Source organism: Oncorhynchus clarkii, chromosome 28 (assembly GCF_045791955.1).
Source record: "Oncorhynchus clarkii lewisi isolate Uvic-CL-2024 chromosome 28, UVic_Ocla_1.0, whole genome shotgun sequence".
NCBI lineage: Eukaryota > Metazoa > Chordata > Actinopteri > Salmoniformes > Salmonidae > Oncorhynchus > Oncorhynchus clarkii.
In genome coordinates, this window is record NC_092174.1 from 25219765 (window position 1) to 25236580 (window position 16816).

The 16816-nt window shown below is 41.4% G+C and overlaps 1 protein-coding gene across 11 annotated transcripts in view; it reads left to right on the forward strand.

Annotated features, from left to right (window-relative positions):
• LOC139387529 (5'-AMP-activated protein kinase subunit gamma-1-like) overlaps positions 1 to 16655 on the forward strand; it is a 38888-nt gene extending 22233 nt beyond the window's left edge. For 3 of the 11 annotated variants that reach the window (XM_071133821.1, XM_071133824.1, XM_071133823.1), the window contains 13 exons: positions 5025 to 5251; positions 7249 to 7309; positions 8105 to 8211; positions 8631 to 8712; positions 9348 to 9406; positions 9521 to 9566; positions 9650 to 9704; positions 9833 to 9959; positions 12647 to 12812; positions 12926 to 12963; positions 13081 to 13227; positions 13566 to 13659; positions 14456 to 16319. In XM_071133821.1, the coding sequence (XP_070989922.1) occupies positions 5025 to 5251; positions 7249 to 7309; positions 8105 to 8211; positions 8631 to 8712; positions 9348 to 9406; positions 9521 to 9566; positions 9650 to 9704; positions 9833 to 9959; positions 12647 to 12812; positions 12926 to 12963; positions 13081 to 13227; positions 13566 to 13659; positions 14456 to 14487 (1241 nt within the window). In that variant the 3' untranslated portion in view covers positions 14488 to 16319. Of the gene's footprint in view, positions 1 to 5024; positions 5252 to 7248; positions 7310 to 8104; positions 8212 to 8630; positions 8713 to 9347; positions 9407 to 9520; positions 9567 to 9649; positions 9705 to 9832; positions 9960 to 12646; positions 12813 to 12925; positions 12964 to 13080; positions 13228 to 13565; positions 13764 to 14455 lie in introns of all 11 variants that reach the window. The other 8 variants (XR_011629183.1, XR_011629185.1, XM_071133820.1 and 5 more) reach the window with 6 other exon arrangements.
• Positions 16656 to 16816: the final 161 nt, after the last annotated feature.

The following is a 16816-nucleotide window of genomic DNA, read 5'->3' on the forward strand; positions in this document are numbered from 1 at the left end:
TATATCTATCTCCCTAACCCTGGCCTTTTCTCAATTAGATTTGCTCACCTGCTTCCTTTCTAATCCGTGAACATGGATGGAAATGCACTTCCCCACTCGCATGTCATCAGGCAAACGTCCTTTTATAGGGGTGGATCCCAAAATAAATGTGTAAAATGATCAAAACAAATTAAGTTAGTTTTGAAAGAGACATTTTAGAGAGAAACCAATAAGTAGCATATTGATTTTAAACGTGTGCATGTTTTTCTCTGACAAAACAAATGCTGATTCAAAGGGTGTGTGGCAGATTTCAAAACTCTGATACACATGAGCATCCTCGATGAAAGGTGGCTATCAAGGAGGGGAGGGACAAAAAACGTATACAGAACGCTGCAGCCCGCCTGGTTTTCCACCTTCCCAAGTTCTCTCGTCACCCCACTCCTTTGTACACTCCACTGGCTTCCAGTTGAAGCTCGCATCCACTACAAGACCATGGTACTTACCTACGGAATAGCAAGAGGAACTGCCCCTCCCTACCTTCAAGCTATGCTCAAACCCTACACCCCGAGCACTCACTTCATTCTGCCACCTCAGGTCTCTTGGCCATCCCACTCCTTTGAGAGAGCAGCTCCCACCCAGCCCAGTCCAAGCTGTTCTCGGTCCTGGCACCCCAATAGTGGAACCAGCTTCCGCTTGAAGCTAGGACATCTTCTGAAAACATCTGAAACCCTACCTCTACAAACATCATCTTAAATAATCCTCCTCCTCAACTTGGCTGAATCCTAACCTTAACTTTAACCTTAACTTCTTGTTCACATCCCACCTCAACCCTAACCCTATAGCTTGAGTTAGGGCTGAGCCGGTATGTGAACATGAACTTAACCCTGTCTGTCTGAGAGGTGGAGGTTGAAGAGCAGAGGGGGAACGAGAGAGGGGAGGGGCAGGGAGGGAGTGAGAAATAAGGGAAGGAGGGTGGATGAAGAGTAAGTAGAAAGAGCGATAGGGCGGGAGAGAGGGGATTAGAGAATAGAGAGAACAGCTATCTGTCTGAGTTTATGCCAGTCTTTTCACCAATTTTGCCTTGAATGCATATCTATGCCTCCAGTATTCTTGATGAATTTCAATTTTGATATGCATTTTTTTGCATTGAATGCAATGTATTAACGTATGCATCATGATGCATATCTTTTTGCAGAAGCATCACAGACTGATGCTTATCAATGACATCATGTTGCAACGGGTCATCATGCTTGGGATTTTATGGATGGTGGCTTTTGGGAAATCTTACTGGATGCTTGGGGTGTTACAGACAGTGACTTTGAGTGACACTTTGCCATGAACTGCTCCTGATTTTAGCCCCAGTCTGACATGGGAACATTGGAGGAAGGGGTTATGGCCCCAGCTGTCATAATGATGTAAACCCATATGTAACAACAATTATTCATAATTTGATGGGTGCTTCTATTTGTTTAATTTTAGATGCATGTGTGAATTGGAAATGTGTTGTTTTTTTTGCATATCCCCACTCCCGAGACACCCTTGGAAAGTGGCGCCACGGCCATTCTCAATGGCGATTCTAGAGCCATTAGGGTTAAGTGCATTGCTCATGGGCGCATCGACAGATGTTTCACTTTGTTGGCTCTGGGATTCGAACTAGCGACCTTTTCAGTTACTGGCCCAACGCTCTAACAGCTAGTCTAACTGTGTGAAGCCATATAGTGTGCTTTCTACTACTTTCAAGAGTAATTTTAAAGCCAGACTGAATTCCTTTAAATCTTCTTTTTTTTATTTTTATTTTTTTATTTAAGTTTGTGAACCACTGCTTTAGACTAGGCTGGGTTTAGACTAGCCTAATGTTGAAGCCAAACTGCATTGAGAGACATGCCTTTCTCTTAACACCTAATGGAAAGAACACTGGCCAATATGACTCCGTCAGCATCGTGGTTTACCATTGCCCTTTACACACGAAGCTTTTGTGTTTTCCAAAGGTAGTGAGAGTCATTTGAAATGTAGATTTTTAGATGTTAGTTTACCATCTGAGAGGCCCGTCTGTAACGTCCAAGGGCCTGTGCTGGTCAATGGACTAGAGATTGACGAACACTGATATAGATTATTCTAATATCTTCAATATCCCATGGGGTGTATTCCCCCTCCCCTACCTGTGTGTTTGGGTGAGGAGGGCCTCCCTCCCTGCTGTCCCCTGTGTTATATTCTCCTGTGGAATGTGCCACAACAGCATGGCTAAAATAAGACACCAACACGACTGAGAGGGGGCTGGTATTAGCCAGCTAAATGTCAGATAGTGGGGATGGCTGGACTGTGAAGACATGTTTTTGTTTGACATGACGAATGCCCTTGCAGATTTATCCTCTTCAATCAAGTTGACCTTTCTTTAGTTTAGATGGGATATCGGTTTACTATTTACTTTTGATGGGTTGAATGTTACTGGCATTTAGTATTCAGTCCCTTCTTTATTTTACAGTTGTATTTGCATCTATGTAGAGGGAGAAGCCAGTGTGTGTGCGCTGTGTGATTCGCTCTTAAGTCTCTAAGCAGACATTTTATTTATAACTGTTTGTACTGTGTTATGGAACCGTGGAAGTCGTTGGTTTGCCAGATCAAAGATTTACTCTAACATTTTAGATTTGATTTGTTTATTTCCAAAATGCTTTATCCACCCATGTTTCACACTTGTGTTCTTTTCATCAGAAATAAATGCTTTATGTATGTGTAAAATATCACTGTCTTCAGATTTTTTTTATTCATATATTTTAGATATGTATTACGTTTGGTTTTGTTGCAAAACACTATCCATTGTTTAGCTGGAATGGAATGGTTGGTTCCTGTATAATATTTAACAGAATTCTAATACATCACAAATCTAGCCTTGTGCTATAGTGTTTGGTTAAAGTTTGGCCTCTTCGTATGTATGTGTGTGTGTGTGTGTGTGTGTGTGTGTGTGTGTGTGTGTGTGTGTCACATTTGATTGTGGTGAAGCTTGCAACCTCAGAGGTGTTTTGAAACTAAATGAGACTGTCTCTCTGAATGAAACCATCTAGTGATAGGTTAAACCAATGACTGTATATATGAATGGACAATGCCATTGATCACGTGACACCAGTCATTCATTTGTGAAGACTCAACAGCGCATTGAAGCCAAATTTAGTTGTTTAAGTTGGGGTCTCATGGAGACAAAACATACGCAGTTTGAGCTACTCTTTGGAGTGACCGTTGCAAGCTCTGTGCTGCCACCTCTCATTTAATAACTTGAATTGAAGACCGACTGGGGTATTGCAGGCTACCATTAGCAACTAAATTATCTACTTCTGTGTGCGATTTTAAAAATATATATTTTCTTCAAGGACATGCATTTAGTATATTACTAGCAGTTATTTGTACCGTGATTGTTTTAAAAATGGTTTTTATTTATACTAAGATTGACCATAAATATCGCCATTTTCCCTGTCATTATAATGGGGGATCCTGTTTTCTGCTAACAATGCCTGTAGTACCACAGTTGGCCTTGAACTTATGTGGCTTCAATGAGCGGGCAGTCGTTCTCCCCTGGGTTAAACACGTCTGTCATTTAATAACCCATTCCACGATTAGATGTGGGAAAAACACATCTCTTTCATAAGTTCTTTAAACCAAAAAAGCTAATTACCAACATTTCTGAAAAGGGATATATAGCGTTTTGGAATTCAATCAATTAAACTCTCTTCATTTGAGTTCAAGTGATCAATAATCACCTCAGCTGTTATGATAGTGTGCCTTTTTATAAGGCATTCATGGCCTGTGCCTATAGGTGATTGTTTGTTAGATTCGTGAGTGGTGGCTTGAATGTCAAAGTGAAGCATTGCTGATAAGTTACTGGAGGTGAGCAGAGCCCATGAGAGTCCCATGGTGGAGTGGATGAAATGTGAACCAGGCTGTACACATCACCCACGTCACTGGAAGTATGGCCTTAGAAATATGTCAGCACAGCAGGGTGGGCCTGGAGCCTGTGGGTGTTGTATGTCAACCCGCACCCTGTGCTGGGTCGTGACTGCTGAGGGGCATGTAAGGGTGTCATGTGACTGAGCGACGGCCTCGACCTGCCATAGACACTGCCAGAGCAGGAGCCTCCCAGCCTCTCGGGCAGCTGTCCAATATAGGATGCCCAGGCTAGATGATATATCACTACTACTACTGTATTATACTGTAGACTAGATATCTGTTCTTTAGGCTGGGCAATGGTGTAGTGGTAGTAGTACATGAAGCTAGATAGGGAGGGAGGATAACTATATTCCACTCTACTGCAAGAATATTAGTTTTCTACACATTCATTTGATTGATTTGTTTGAAATCTGAACCAGGTTTGGATTAATTTTTGAGGTATTTGAAGATGTTCTCTGATACTGTTTGGTTGTCCAACCCGTTCCTGACAACCTTCATACGGTACAGCCAAATGAGTCTATTGTATTGTCATAAGACTCACAAGCTTTGCTTACACTGCACTGTGAATATGATCCACTGAAATCAGTTGATTGCTGTGCTTTAGGACAGGACGGGTTGATATTTTCTTGGCAGGTTTCCAGGCCCTGGCAGCGCTTAACCATGCTCTGCTAATGATACATGAGGATACTTAATGATATTGAAATCAATATTCTTCTGAAAAGCTAAATCTATTGGGGACCCACTCCACTATTACAGTATTATGTGACAAGCACATACTCTATTGCAATGGAATATCCCAATTAGAAAGGCCACTATTTTAAAAATATTTTAGTTTCAACTTTATTTAACCAGTTGAGGCCAGTTGAGAACAAGTTCTCATTTACAACTGCAACCTGGCCAAGATAAAGCAAAGCAGTGCGACACAACACAGTTACACATGGAATTAACAAATGTACAGTCAATAACACAATAGAAATTGAGTTGAGATCACCTGTGAACATAGCAACCGCACTACAGGAGATTTCTAGGGGAACTATGTATGCATGACAGGCCTGTGTGGATCAGTGCTAAATGTCAATCGTTCTCTGGTCCTTGTCTTTCCTCCCCAGTCTCCGGCCTCTCGTCTTCCCCCACCCCACCCAGCACCCCCAGCCTGCACATGCTGTTCCCCCAGGAGGTTCACCAGAGTGCCCCAGAGCGCCTGGAACGCTCCCTCTCATCACCCCCACCAGACACCGGACAGCGCCTCAGCCTGCCATCCTCTGCCAAGCCCCCCATGTCCTCCTCCTCTCCGATACCCTACGCTTTCCCACTGCCCCAAACTACCTCACAGCCAGTGAGTGATACCTCCTTACTTCCTACTACACCAACCTCTTGGTTACTGTGTTTGTTAGTGGCAGTGATAATTGACAGTATTGAAGCAATATTTCAGTGTTGCCAAAGAAATGTGGTTTAAGGGGGAAAGCTGATGTGAGTCTCCTCGACCTATACAGTGGTAAAATATATAAATGACTAGAATTAAGTGATTGTTTCAGCAAAGACTCTTTGTTCAGCTCTAACGTTCAGCTCAGCAGAGTTCAATTACTAGCCTAATCAAGATGTTCAGATAGTCAGTGTTTGAACTGATATGTCTGTTATGTTCCCCTCTCCTGTTGGACAGAGACCTTGATTTGATTGATGTGGTATCTTGTTAAAACTAATAATTCAAGTAACTGTGTGTCTGTCTATTTGAGCTATAGAATTATATCTACCCTGGCAGTGTAAGTCAATATTTCATCACCATCACTCTTTTTGTTGTTTCTTATTACACCCAAGGCATCATGAATACAGCCATAAGTCTCTCCCTTGCTCTCTCGCACTCTTTTGATCTCTGTCTTGGTCTCTCTCTTTTATTTATTAATTTATTTCCATCCACACACACCAGGCTCTTATCCAAATCAAAGGAATGTCTCTGCTAAATCCAATCTGGAAGCATTTTAATGAAACAGCCCTCCATCTCAGATTTACAGCCCCATGTTTATATACAGCACATTCCCTTCCCTGTGGCAGTGCAGCAGCAGTAGAGTGGGATGGGATTCATGCTGATCGCGGGTTAGACAGGCTAGATTTATGACAGTGCAGTAGTGGTTTTGGCTGGAGAATTGCTGTGTCACCATGAGGTATGGGGTGACTGGGGGGTTGGTTAGGTATCCCAGGCGTGAGCTATCAGGGCGGTTTCTTCTACTGCAGTGCGTTGTCAGTGCACTGGTAGGGTCTAATCAAGGGGCTAGGGGAGACTACTAATACAAAAAGATGGTTTTGAATCCTCATATGCTACAAAGAGCACAATATGATTCGGCTCATAGAACGTGCCATGATGATGAAGTGCTTTGTAGCATAGGGAAAGAGGCAAATGAACTGCACACTGACTTATTTTGTTATTGGATCATTTTGCTGCAGTACACAACCTCTGCACCATGTCTTAGTCATTGTGCAGTAGCCTACTTCATCCCTTGCTATTATTATTGTAAATAATTGTCAATGTAAATAACTATGCATTGTGCAAATTGTTGCATTTTAATGTCCTGCAAAACAGTTATGGGCATAGAAAATGACAAGGAATCCTTGGCTTCTCGCTGCTAGGCAACATAAGGGATTTCCTAATATGGTGAAGAGCCTTGGTCGTTCTGCATGGAGGGTGTGTCTCTAGAGCGTGATCATAATAATAAATGAAACCTTAACGATTTCCGTTGTCGTTCACAATACACACAATGCGCAGAAAAATATCTACTTGAGACGATACACTGCTTTTTAAATTCAAGTATTATTTTGTTTATTTATCCGGACATGTTGCACACTGTTTATTTATCCGGACGTGTTGCTCACTCCTCTGTTTTGGTCAGTAGTATGATCCTACTGTAGGCAACGGCTTTATTGACTGCAGCAAAATAGATTTAGGAATGTTCCACTACTACAGTTAAGGGGCGTGTAGTCTAATAATAATGTGCCATTAAAGTTACTGGCAGGCAGAGCTCCCGATATGAATTGCCCACATACAGTAGAAACTTGTACAAGGGCACTTGAATGAGTTGCGTGCAGTGCGTATTGTGCGTATCAGACGGGGCTTGCTTTTCTTTTTGTTGGTTATGCGTAAGGACATTTTAGTCTCAGTCTCTCAAGATGTATGATTTTGTCATGGTGGAACGTGCCAGCAGTTATTGAATCTACATTGTTTTTTCGTCCACACTTTGGCAAACGGCTAGCTGTTGTGCGCCTGCAGCGCGCGACTGCTCTGATATTGGTGTGCCAGATTTGGAGCGCGTTCTTGACCCCCTCTGCCTCTTATTCTTACAGAATTTCTACGGTTTATTCGAAGGCATGCTGGAGAAACTTGACCTAAACGATGATGGTGTTGGTAAGTAAGTGCATTTTACTGCATTAATAACCCACATTTTGATTTAATTTGATTGCGTTGCCTATAGCCTTTTATTTGACGTTTTTGCAATTTTATTTGGATATAGTTCAAGACCAGGCTCAATGATACCGATTGCTTCTTTGTGAAGTGCTGGTGTGAATTGTAATGTGAATATTAGTTACATTTAAATATATATATGAATATATTTTAGTCATTTAGCAGAAGCTCTGGATGACTTAAAGTAGTGAGTGCATACCTTTTAATACCCTTTCCTACTGGTCCCTCATGGGAATCAAACCACAACCCTGGCGCATGCTCTACCAACTGAGCCACATGGGACCAGTTACAAGCTATTGAACACCTGTCGCTACATATCATCAAATAATTCATATTTAAGTCCTATTGTGCAGAATTTGTTTTGATCATAACCCAATTATTGCCTGATGATAGCGCCATAGCAGCTAAGTAGGGGTGCTGAACCCCCCCCCAAAAAAACCTTGCAAAAGTAGTGCCCTGGGCCTTTACTAGTCTGTATTAGTTGACCAATATCTGTAGTGTGCCCCGTTGGTGAAAAGCACTCTCATCCTCAAACCTATTCCTGCGGCTATGGATAGCACAAAGCCTCATGCAGGGGAATCAAACTCAACACATGGGTGCACTTTGTTAGAATAAGGCCCCCCCCCCCCAGCCCCAGACGTGACCTCATTGGTTCAGTATACAGTATAATGACTAGTGAAATTATTTGATGTACTGCATACACAGTGTGAATATATATTTTTCTACCCATCTTTCCAGCTGCTGAACCAGACAGAGATATTTACATGCGCTTTATGAAGTCCCACTGCTGCTATGACATCGTTCCCACCAGCTCCAAGCTGGTCGTGTTCGACACTGGCCTACAGGTAAGCCCTGCTCACAAGATGATGTATACGTAACTTTGAGAAGCACTAACTAACTTTGACCTAAGTTTGACAGTATCTGTTTATCTAACAGGGTGTGTCCACTGAGGAACATTCTTATGGGTATTGAAGTGCATCCTTGGTCTAAAGGCATTGGAAATTGCATGGTTAATGTTCCATGAGGAGAGCATTACTATTGACTCATAAAAGGTTAAACAGTAATCATAAGGAAGAACAGAAACACTGATGTTTAGGAGCTCAGCCACCAAATCCATTAACCTCATGGTTCCAGTTTCCTTATATGAAACCCATCAAACCAGAACGCTTTATTGTTTTATTTAGGATTTACACTAAACATTTTACAAGATGTGGAATACCATCAGTATATTTTTTTGTTCTCGGATTATGATCCCTTTTCACAGGTGAAGAAGGCGTTCTTTGCCTTAGTGGCCAATGGGGTGCGTGCTGCCCCACTATGGGATTCAGAGAGGCAGTGTTTTGTGGGTAAGGCACACCCTTCGTGTAGTATGATTTTCCCATGATGTTATGCAAAGATGCACTGAGTTTGAAGGTAGACCTTGAAATACATCCACAGGTACACCTCCAGTTGACTCAAATGATGTCAATTAGCCTATCAGAAGCTTCTAAAGCCATGACAACATTTTCTGGAATTTTCCAAGCTGTTTAAAGGCACAGTCAACTTAGTGTATGTAAACTTCTGACCCACTGGAATTGTGATACAGTGAATTATCAGTGAAATAATCTGTCTGTAAACAATTGTTGGAAAAATTACTTGTCATGCACAAAGTAGATGTCCTAACCGACTTGCCAAAACTATAGTTTGTCAACAAGAAATGTGTGGAGTGGTTGAAAAACGAGTTTTAATGACTCCAACATAAGTGTATGTAAACTTCCGAATTCAACTGTACATGCTGGTAGATAACAATTATCTCCAGATTAAGTACAACATTTGTCACGTTTCTTAAATAAAAAAGATTTGTTGAGATTACTTGTAATAGCCATGGCCAGTGGAGCATGGTTTGTTGGCTAGAGGTCAGTTGGCAACCTAATGCTTTATGACGGCTCTATGACAACTGTTAGTCATTCTATTATCTATAGGCATGCATTTCTCATTTCAGGAATGTTGACAATCACAGACTTCATCATCATACTACACAGATACTACAAGTCACCGTTGGTACGTTTGAGTGGACGAACCGATTTTAGCAAAATATTTGTTTACCATGAAAATTCCTATGTTGGATTTCTGTAGATTATTCTTTAGATGTCAATATAGTTTTATTGTTTATAGGTGCAAATATATGAGTTGGAAGATCATAAGCTTGAGACATGGAGAGGTATGTAACGAGCTCTGGTTTAAATGATGACATGAAATGACATGTACAGAACATTTAACTCACATTGTTTTGTCTCTCCACAGAAGTATATTTGCAAGAGACATTCAAGCCTTTAGTGAACATATCACCCGAATCAAGGTACGTTCTCATAACATAACAAAGGTTATTATACAGGTAAGAGTGTGTGCATCTGTCTTGAATATACGTGGATGTGAAGACAATTCCGCAATTGTCTTTTCATTTGCGTTTTATGTCTGTCTTTGCAGCATATTTGATGCAGTGTATTCCCTCATTAAAAACAAGATCCACCGGCTGCCTGTCATCGACCCTGTGACGGGGAACCCACTTTACATCCTCACACACAAGAGGATCCTCAAGTTCCTACAGCTCTTTGTAAGTCTAAAACCATGGGCTCTATTTTCGGATGGCGTTAAGGCGGCGCTACTGTCAAACGCACGTTAGTTTGTAATTTTGTCATGTGCGCACTGGCGTTTCCCGGCCCTAACGCCAGGTTCGGCAATTTACCTAACATCGGCACACTTCCGCCCAGATGGGAGGGGTGGAAATATTTGAGGCGTTTCCTTAAAAACATGATCCAAAGTGCTAATTTCAGGCAGCACTGATAGGGATATTTAAGACCAACTAAAATCTGGTTTTAGCGGTAACGCAGTTGGTTATGGTATGAATTGTGACAGTGGAAACACAGCCTATCCAGCCGTGATGCACACTGCCCATAGGCGTATGAAACGAGATGTGATTTGGTGACTGTATACTTCCCATTTCGTTTTATTTGATTAAAAACCAATCATAGCCTCCCTTCCAGTCAATGAAGTCTGTTTTGTTTTTGTCCTGCTCAATGTGATCAAGTAGGCTAGTCAATAAGTGTTTGGGTCGTCATGAGACTGCTTGGAAATAAATCTTAAATCACCAAAGCTTTAATCAATATATCAATTTTGAAAGGAGCAAAACAGTGAGCATATCAAGAAGCTGATTAAACAGCATGATCATTACACAGGTGCACCTTGTTCTGGGGACAATAAAAGGCCACTAAAATGTGCAGATTTGTCACACAACACAATGCCACAGATTTCTCAAGTTTTGAGGGAACTGGCAATTGGCATACTGACTGCAGGAATGTCCACCAGCGCTATTGCCAGATATTTGAATGTTAATTTCTCTACCATAAGCTGCCTCCAACCTTGTTTTAGAGAATTTGGCTGTACGTCCAACCGGCCTCACAACCGCAGACCACGTGTATGGCGTCGTTGGCGAGCCGAATGCTGATGTCAACGTTGTGAACAGAGTGCCCCATGGTAGCAGTGGGGTTATGGTATGGGCAGGCATAAGCTACATACAATGAGCACAATTGCATTTTATCATTGGCAATTTGAATGCACAGAGTTACCATGACAACATCCTGAGGCCCATTGTCGTGCCATTCATCCCCTGCCATCACCTCATGTTTCAGCATGATAATACATGGTCCCATGTCGCAAGGATCTGTACACAATTCCTGGAACATGTCTAAGTTCTTCCATAGCTTGCATACTCACCAGACATGTCACCCATTCAGCATGTTTGGGATGCTCTGGATCGACATGCACGTCAGCGTGTTCCAGTTCCCGCCAATATTCAGCAACTTTGCACACCATTGAAGAGGAGTGAGACAACATTCCACAGGCCACAATCAACAGCCGGATCAACTCTATCTGAAGGAGATGTGTTGAGGCAAATGCATGAGGCAATGATGGTCACACCAGATACTGACTGCTTTTCTGATCCAAGCCCATACCTTTTTTTAAGGTATCTGTGACCATCAGATGCATACTTGTATTCACAGTTATGTGTAATCCATAGATTAAGGCCTAATTTATTTATTTAAATTGACTGATTTCCTTATATGAACTGTAACTCAGTAAAATCTTTTAAATTGTTGCATGTCGCGTTTTTATATTTTTGTTCAGTGTATATAAAATACTATAAGCAGTATAAAGATGAGTGGACATTCTCCCTTTTATCTGTATATTGGATCTTTGTCCAGCTACTTGTGCACCAGAGGCATGGAATAGTCTACAATCCACGCTTCATCTAGATATGTTAGTGCCACTGAATTCATTTAAAATATTGATGGGAGACTCTGTTATGGAGGAGTGTAAATGCTTGTTTTAGGCTGGACAATGTTGTTTTGTATTGTTGTATGTTTTAATTATATAATGTATTGATTGTTGCTGCCTTCTTGGTCGGGTCCACCTTGAAAAAGAGGCTCTGGGTCTCAACAGGCTTTTCCTGGTTAAATAAAGGTTAAATAAAAAATGTGCTTTTGAAAAGCTTGGATGTGCATAAATCCCTCCAATTATGGCGTCTGTAAGTGCATTTACACATAGCCGATTTAAAACAAGTTGTTTCATTTTGTTTACAATTTGATTTGAATTATTCACTCTTTTTAGGCCTTATCAATAATTAATTTGATATTGCTTATTGACTACATTTGGCATGTCCATCCTCCACCATTAGGCAATGTACAGTAGGCCTAGCCCCTATATCAGTGTGAATGTAATTTACAGTAGGCCTAGCCCCTATATCAGTGTGAATGTAATTTACAGTAGGCCTAGCCCCTATATCAGTGTGAATGTAATTTACTGTAGGCCTAGCCCCTATATCAGTGTGAATGTAATTTACAGTAGGCCTAGCCCCTATATCAGTGTGAATGTAATTTACAGTAGGCCTAGCCCCTATATCAGTGTGAATGTAATTTACAGTAGGCCTAGCCCCTATATCAGTGTGAATGTAATTTACAGTAGGCCTAACCCCTATATCAGTGTGAATGATATGTATATATTTCCACATTGAAGCCATGCAATTACTTAGAACAAGGTGGACTGCAGACAGGTTCAAGTTAACATATTTATAATAGATAGGATAGGTCTACATGTTGTTCGTTTGTTTCTGTAAGCTGTTTAACAAACTATAACGCACTAACATTGGAATTGGAGTTGATTCCAAGGCAAAAAAGTGATCCTCTCTTGTGTTCCAGTCATAGATAGATCGATAGGTGTTATATTTTATCTTGTGTGTTCCAGGTGCGTGAGATGCCCAAGCCGGCTTTTATGAAGCAGACTCTAGGAGAGCTGGGCATCGGCACCTACAAGAACATAGCCTTCATCCACCCTGACACACCCATCATCAAGGCCCTGCAGATCTTCGTAGAGAGGAGGGTGTCTGCCCTGCCTGTTGTGGACGTATCTGGTACGTGTTACTGTAAAACACTTTGTGACAACTGTTGTTAAAATATACTTTACAGGTACATTTTACTGACTGAGATTCAGCTCAACTCTGGTTATGTTTCAATCTCATCACAGGGAAAGTGGTGGATATTTACTCCAAATTTGATGTCATAGTAAGTTTTGATTTTCAAAATACAGCTTGGTAATCCTGTTACTTCCCCCTCAAAAAATATATTGTGTGAATGTTTTCCTTTTAAAAAGCCATGAGTGTCTGTGTATCATGTGTATAGAACCTGGCAGCAGAGAAGACTTATAATAACCTGGACATCACAGTGACCCAGGCTCTGAGGCATCGCTGCCAGTACTTTGAGGGGGTCATGCAATGCCACAAGCTGGATACACTGGAGACCATCGTGGACAAGATTGTCAAAGCAGAGGTGTGTTCAAACACATACATACAACACAACAATAACACGTAAACTCAACAGAGACACAACATGCTCACTGTCCCTAGGTATCACATCCGGCCGTGATTGAGAGTCCCATAGGGCGGCGCACAATTGTCCCAGCGCCGTCCGGGATTTGGCCGGGGTTCTTAACTGACTTGCATAGTTAAAGGTTAAAAAAGGTGTTTTTAAATAAACAATTTCTCTCCTTTTCTCTTTTAACTGTGTGTGTGTCTCTTTGTACGCGTGTCCCTATATATGTATGTATGTGTGTGTGTGTGTGTGTGTGTGTGTGTGTGTGTGTGTGTGTGTGTGTGTGTGTGTGCCAGGTCCACCGGCTGGTAGTGGTGGATGATCGCTCGGCCATCGAGGGCATCATCTCCCTGTCTGACATCCTGCAGGCCCTGGTGCTCAGCCCAGCAGGTATAGATGCTCAGCATTCCTAACCCCCTCCTAATACGACTCTTGGACCCTGAGCTCCCTCCCCGCCCTGCCCTGTCCTGCCCTGCCTCGCCCTCCTCACACAGGTAGGACACAAACACACACTCAGGCATTTGCTGGTTGGCTCCCACATGCGGATGGCATGGGCTTGATGCCAGGCTGCCTGTGCCCTTGAGCCATCCTGTATGCCAGCTCGTGACAGTTTGGTGTGGGCTTGGCTGTGTGTCTGTGTCCTGACTCAGGACCATGTCCTTTCCTCTCGTGCTACCCTCAGATTCTAATAGAATGTTAATGTCAACGTCTTACTTGACATTATGCTTGGTAGCCTTTCTTTGTTGTCTTGGTATTTTGTCTATCTGCTTATAGTTTTGAATAATGAAGAAGAATGATGTAACATAAAGAATGTAGAATAATGTAAGATAATGAGTTTGCATGTTTTGTTTTTTGGAAGGAAATGCCTTTGCTGGTGCAGTCATAATGAATTTAGAAATTGCATTTTGAATTGGCTGGTGCATCAGTTCCCAGATTTGAAAACTGCAGTGAGCAGACTCATCAACTCCGATGTGAGCGTGAAAGAAACATGAAGCATCTTGCACAACTATCTCCCTGATGCAAATAAGCCTACTATTGTTTATGTTGGACATTAACCTAGTCCTAGATCTGTCGCTATAGCCAACACCTATGATCATTATAATGCCAGCACAAACAGATCTGGGACCAGGCTAGTGGGATGTATTCTTGTGTCCTTACTTCACATGTCTATTCTTCCCTCCCCTAGATGCCTGCAGAGAGGAGGGCCTCCTGGAGTGAGACGGGGGGCTACTGCTGCTGGAATCACAGAGGCTGTCCTACAATATATAACTTGTATTTTACAGGTAGCCGCCAAGATAAAGGAAACATTTGAGTAAATTAGGGATACAAAGTCTATTGAAAGCAGGTGCTTCTAAACAGGTGTGGTTCCTGAGTTAATTAAGCAGTTGACATCCCATCATGCTTAGGGTCATGTATAAAAATGCACAGTTGCCCATTATTTTCTTACCGTGGCTAAAATAAGAGATCTCAGTGACTTTGAGAGAGTGGTCTCAAAGGAGCATAGGGGTTTAAAGTGGGTGTGTGTCTCCAGTGACCAGATCTCAAGCCAATTAAACACCAAATGATGGAATTTCTCTTGGAAAAATCCCTTCAAATATAATTCCAGACACTTGAAGTGTGCATTGAAATGCATTGAAGGTATTCTGGCGGCTCGTGGTGGCCCAATGCCCTATTAATATATTGATGTTTCCTTTATTTTGACAGTTACCTTTACGTCCAGAGCCCTTCATATTGATGCACTAGACTTTGAAACCAAAGGGCTGGATTGGACTGCTACTGGGGAGGTAAATGGCTTTAATACTGGAGGACCAGCATCTCTCTGTCTGAATGGAACTGAACTTGATTCTCTGTGGGGCTGAGCCAGTCTGAACTGTGGTTATGTATGTATAGGAGGGCTATATACATTTTGGTGTTTGTCTCAGTATCATGCTGCTCTGTCGTGTTAACAGTGCCTAGTCACTGGATAGTTTCAAACCTTCAATGAACAAGTAGATTTGACAGATATTGCCAAGGCATCTTACTTGATGATACACCCAAGCATGTGTCTAAGTTCCCCACAGGAAATAATAACCTGTTTGTATCGGTGGAGCTGGAACATACTGGACCACTAAAAGTGATGTTTGAGTAAATAACGTCTATATTCTATGCTGTCAAACACAGACCATTTAGACAATATAATTGCATTCTTCATTTTAGTATCAAATGTGGCCATATTATAGCATGTTCTATGATAAGCCACATGTTGCTATAATGAGTTGTTGTCCACACCCCTTTTAGGGGCTATATGCAGTCTCTTTGTCCAATCCTTAGTCACAGTGCCTTTTGCTTGCCCTGACCCTGACCATGGAAGCAAACGCCATTCTCTAACCATAATACATCAAAACGAAGGGTTCTTGAATAATAAGCAAGATCTTGTCAAAAATGTGTTCTCATTTAACCTGAAGGAGAAATTGCAGGTGTTCATGCTTTATCTGGTTATGATTGGAGGGGTTTTGTTTGTATATGAGTAACATGCTGTGAAGAGAGACAGAACAGGAAAAAGGCTTTATTTTTTGGATATATATATATATATATATATATTGTATTCATTCTCGATAACACTTGGGTTGAGATTTAGAGCCATTTATTTTGCCCACTTTATGCACTTGAGCCATGGATCACTTCCATCTACAACATCTACAACATCTATAAAGCAAAATGGTGGATTCTGAACTGCTCTTGACCAGACTCCTGTGCTGTGGCCAGAGAATACACCTCTGACAACTCATCTCTATTGTTTCACTGTAAATAAGAAAGTTTTCAGGAAATGTGCCAGAGAAAGCTTTATTTTTATGTAACCATAAAGAAATCATGTTAAAATAACTGCAGTTTTAATATTATTTTTGTAAATATATTGTGGCAAAAGGAGCCAATATAAATAAAGATACTTTCTATTCAGAACAAGATGTACATGTGCAAGCATGAGAAACGACACTATAACAGTTACGAATGTTGTTCTTTACTTTTCTATTTTTCTGCGTGCAGAAAAATAAACGATGACACTGAATGTATTTTTATGTAATGTGTTTATTGAATGTTATTTTTGACTGTAGATTTGCACCACCATATTTAACTGTTTTGCAATCCAAATTAAACCTGTTTGGGTAAATCAATTAGCTTTTTATGATAATCCTGAATGCGGCAGGTTGCCTAGTGGTTAGAGCGTTAGGCCAGTAACCGAAAGGTTGCTAGCTTGAATCCCCAAGCTGACAAGGTAAAAATCGGTTGTCCTGCCCCTAAACAAGGCAGTTGTAACCCACTGTTCCTAGGCGGTCATTGTAAATACGAATTTGTTCATTAACTGACTTGCCCAGTTAAATAAATAAAAATGTAATTGATGTAATCTTTTTATGACTGCCATGCACATGAATTATTTACCTTCATACAGTATAACACATGTTTATGCACTTCTCTAATAGACCTTACTTGACAGACATGGCTAAAAGACTTTTGATGATAATCATTATTGCGACATTCGATGTCTGAACACTGCCACCTACTAGTGGTT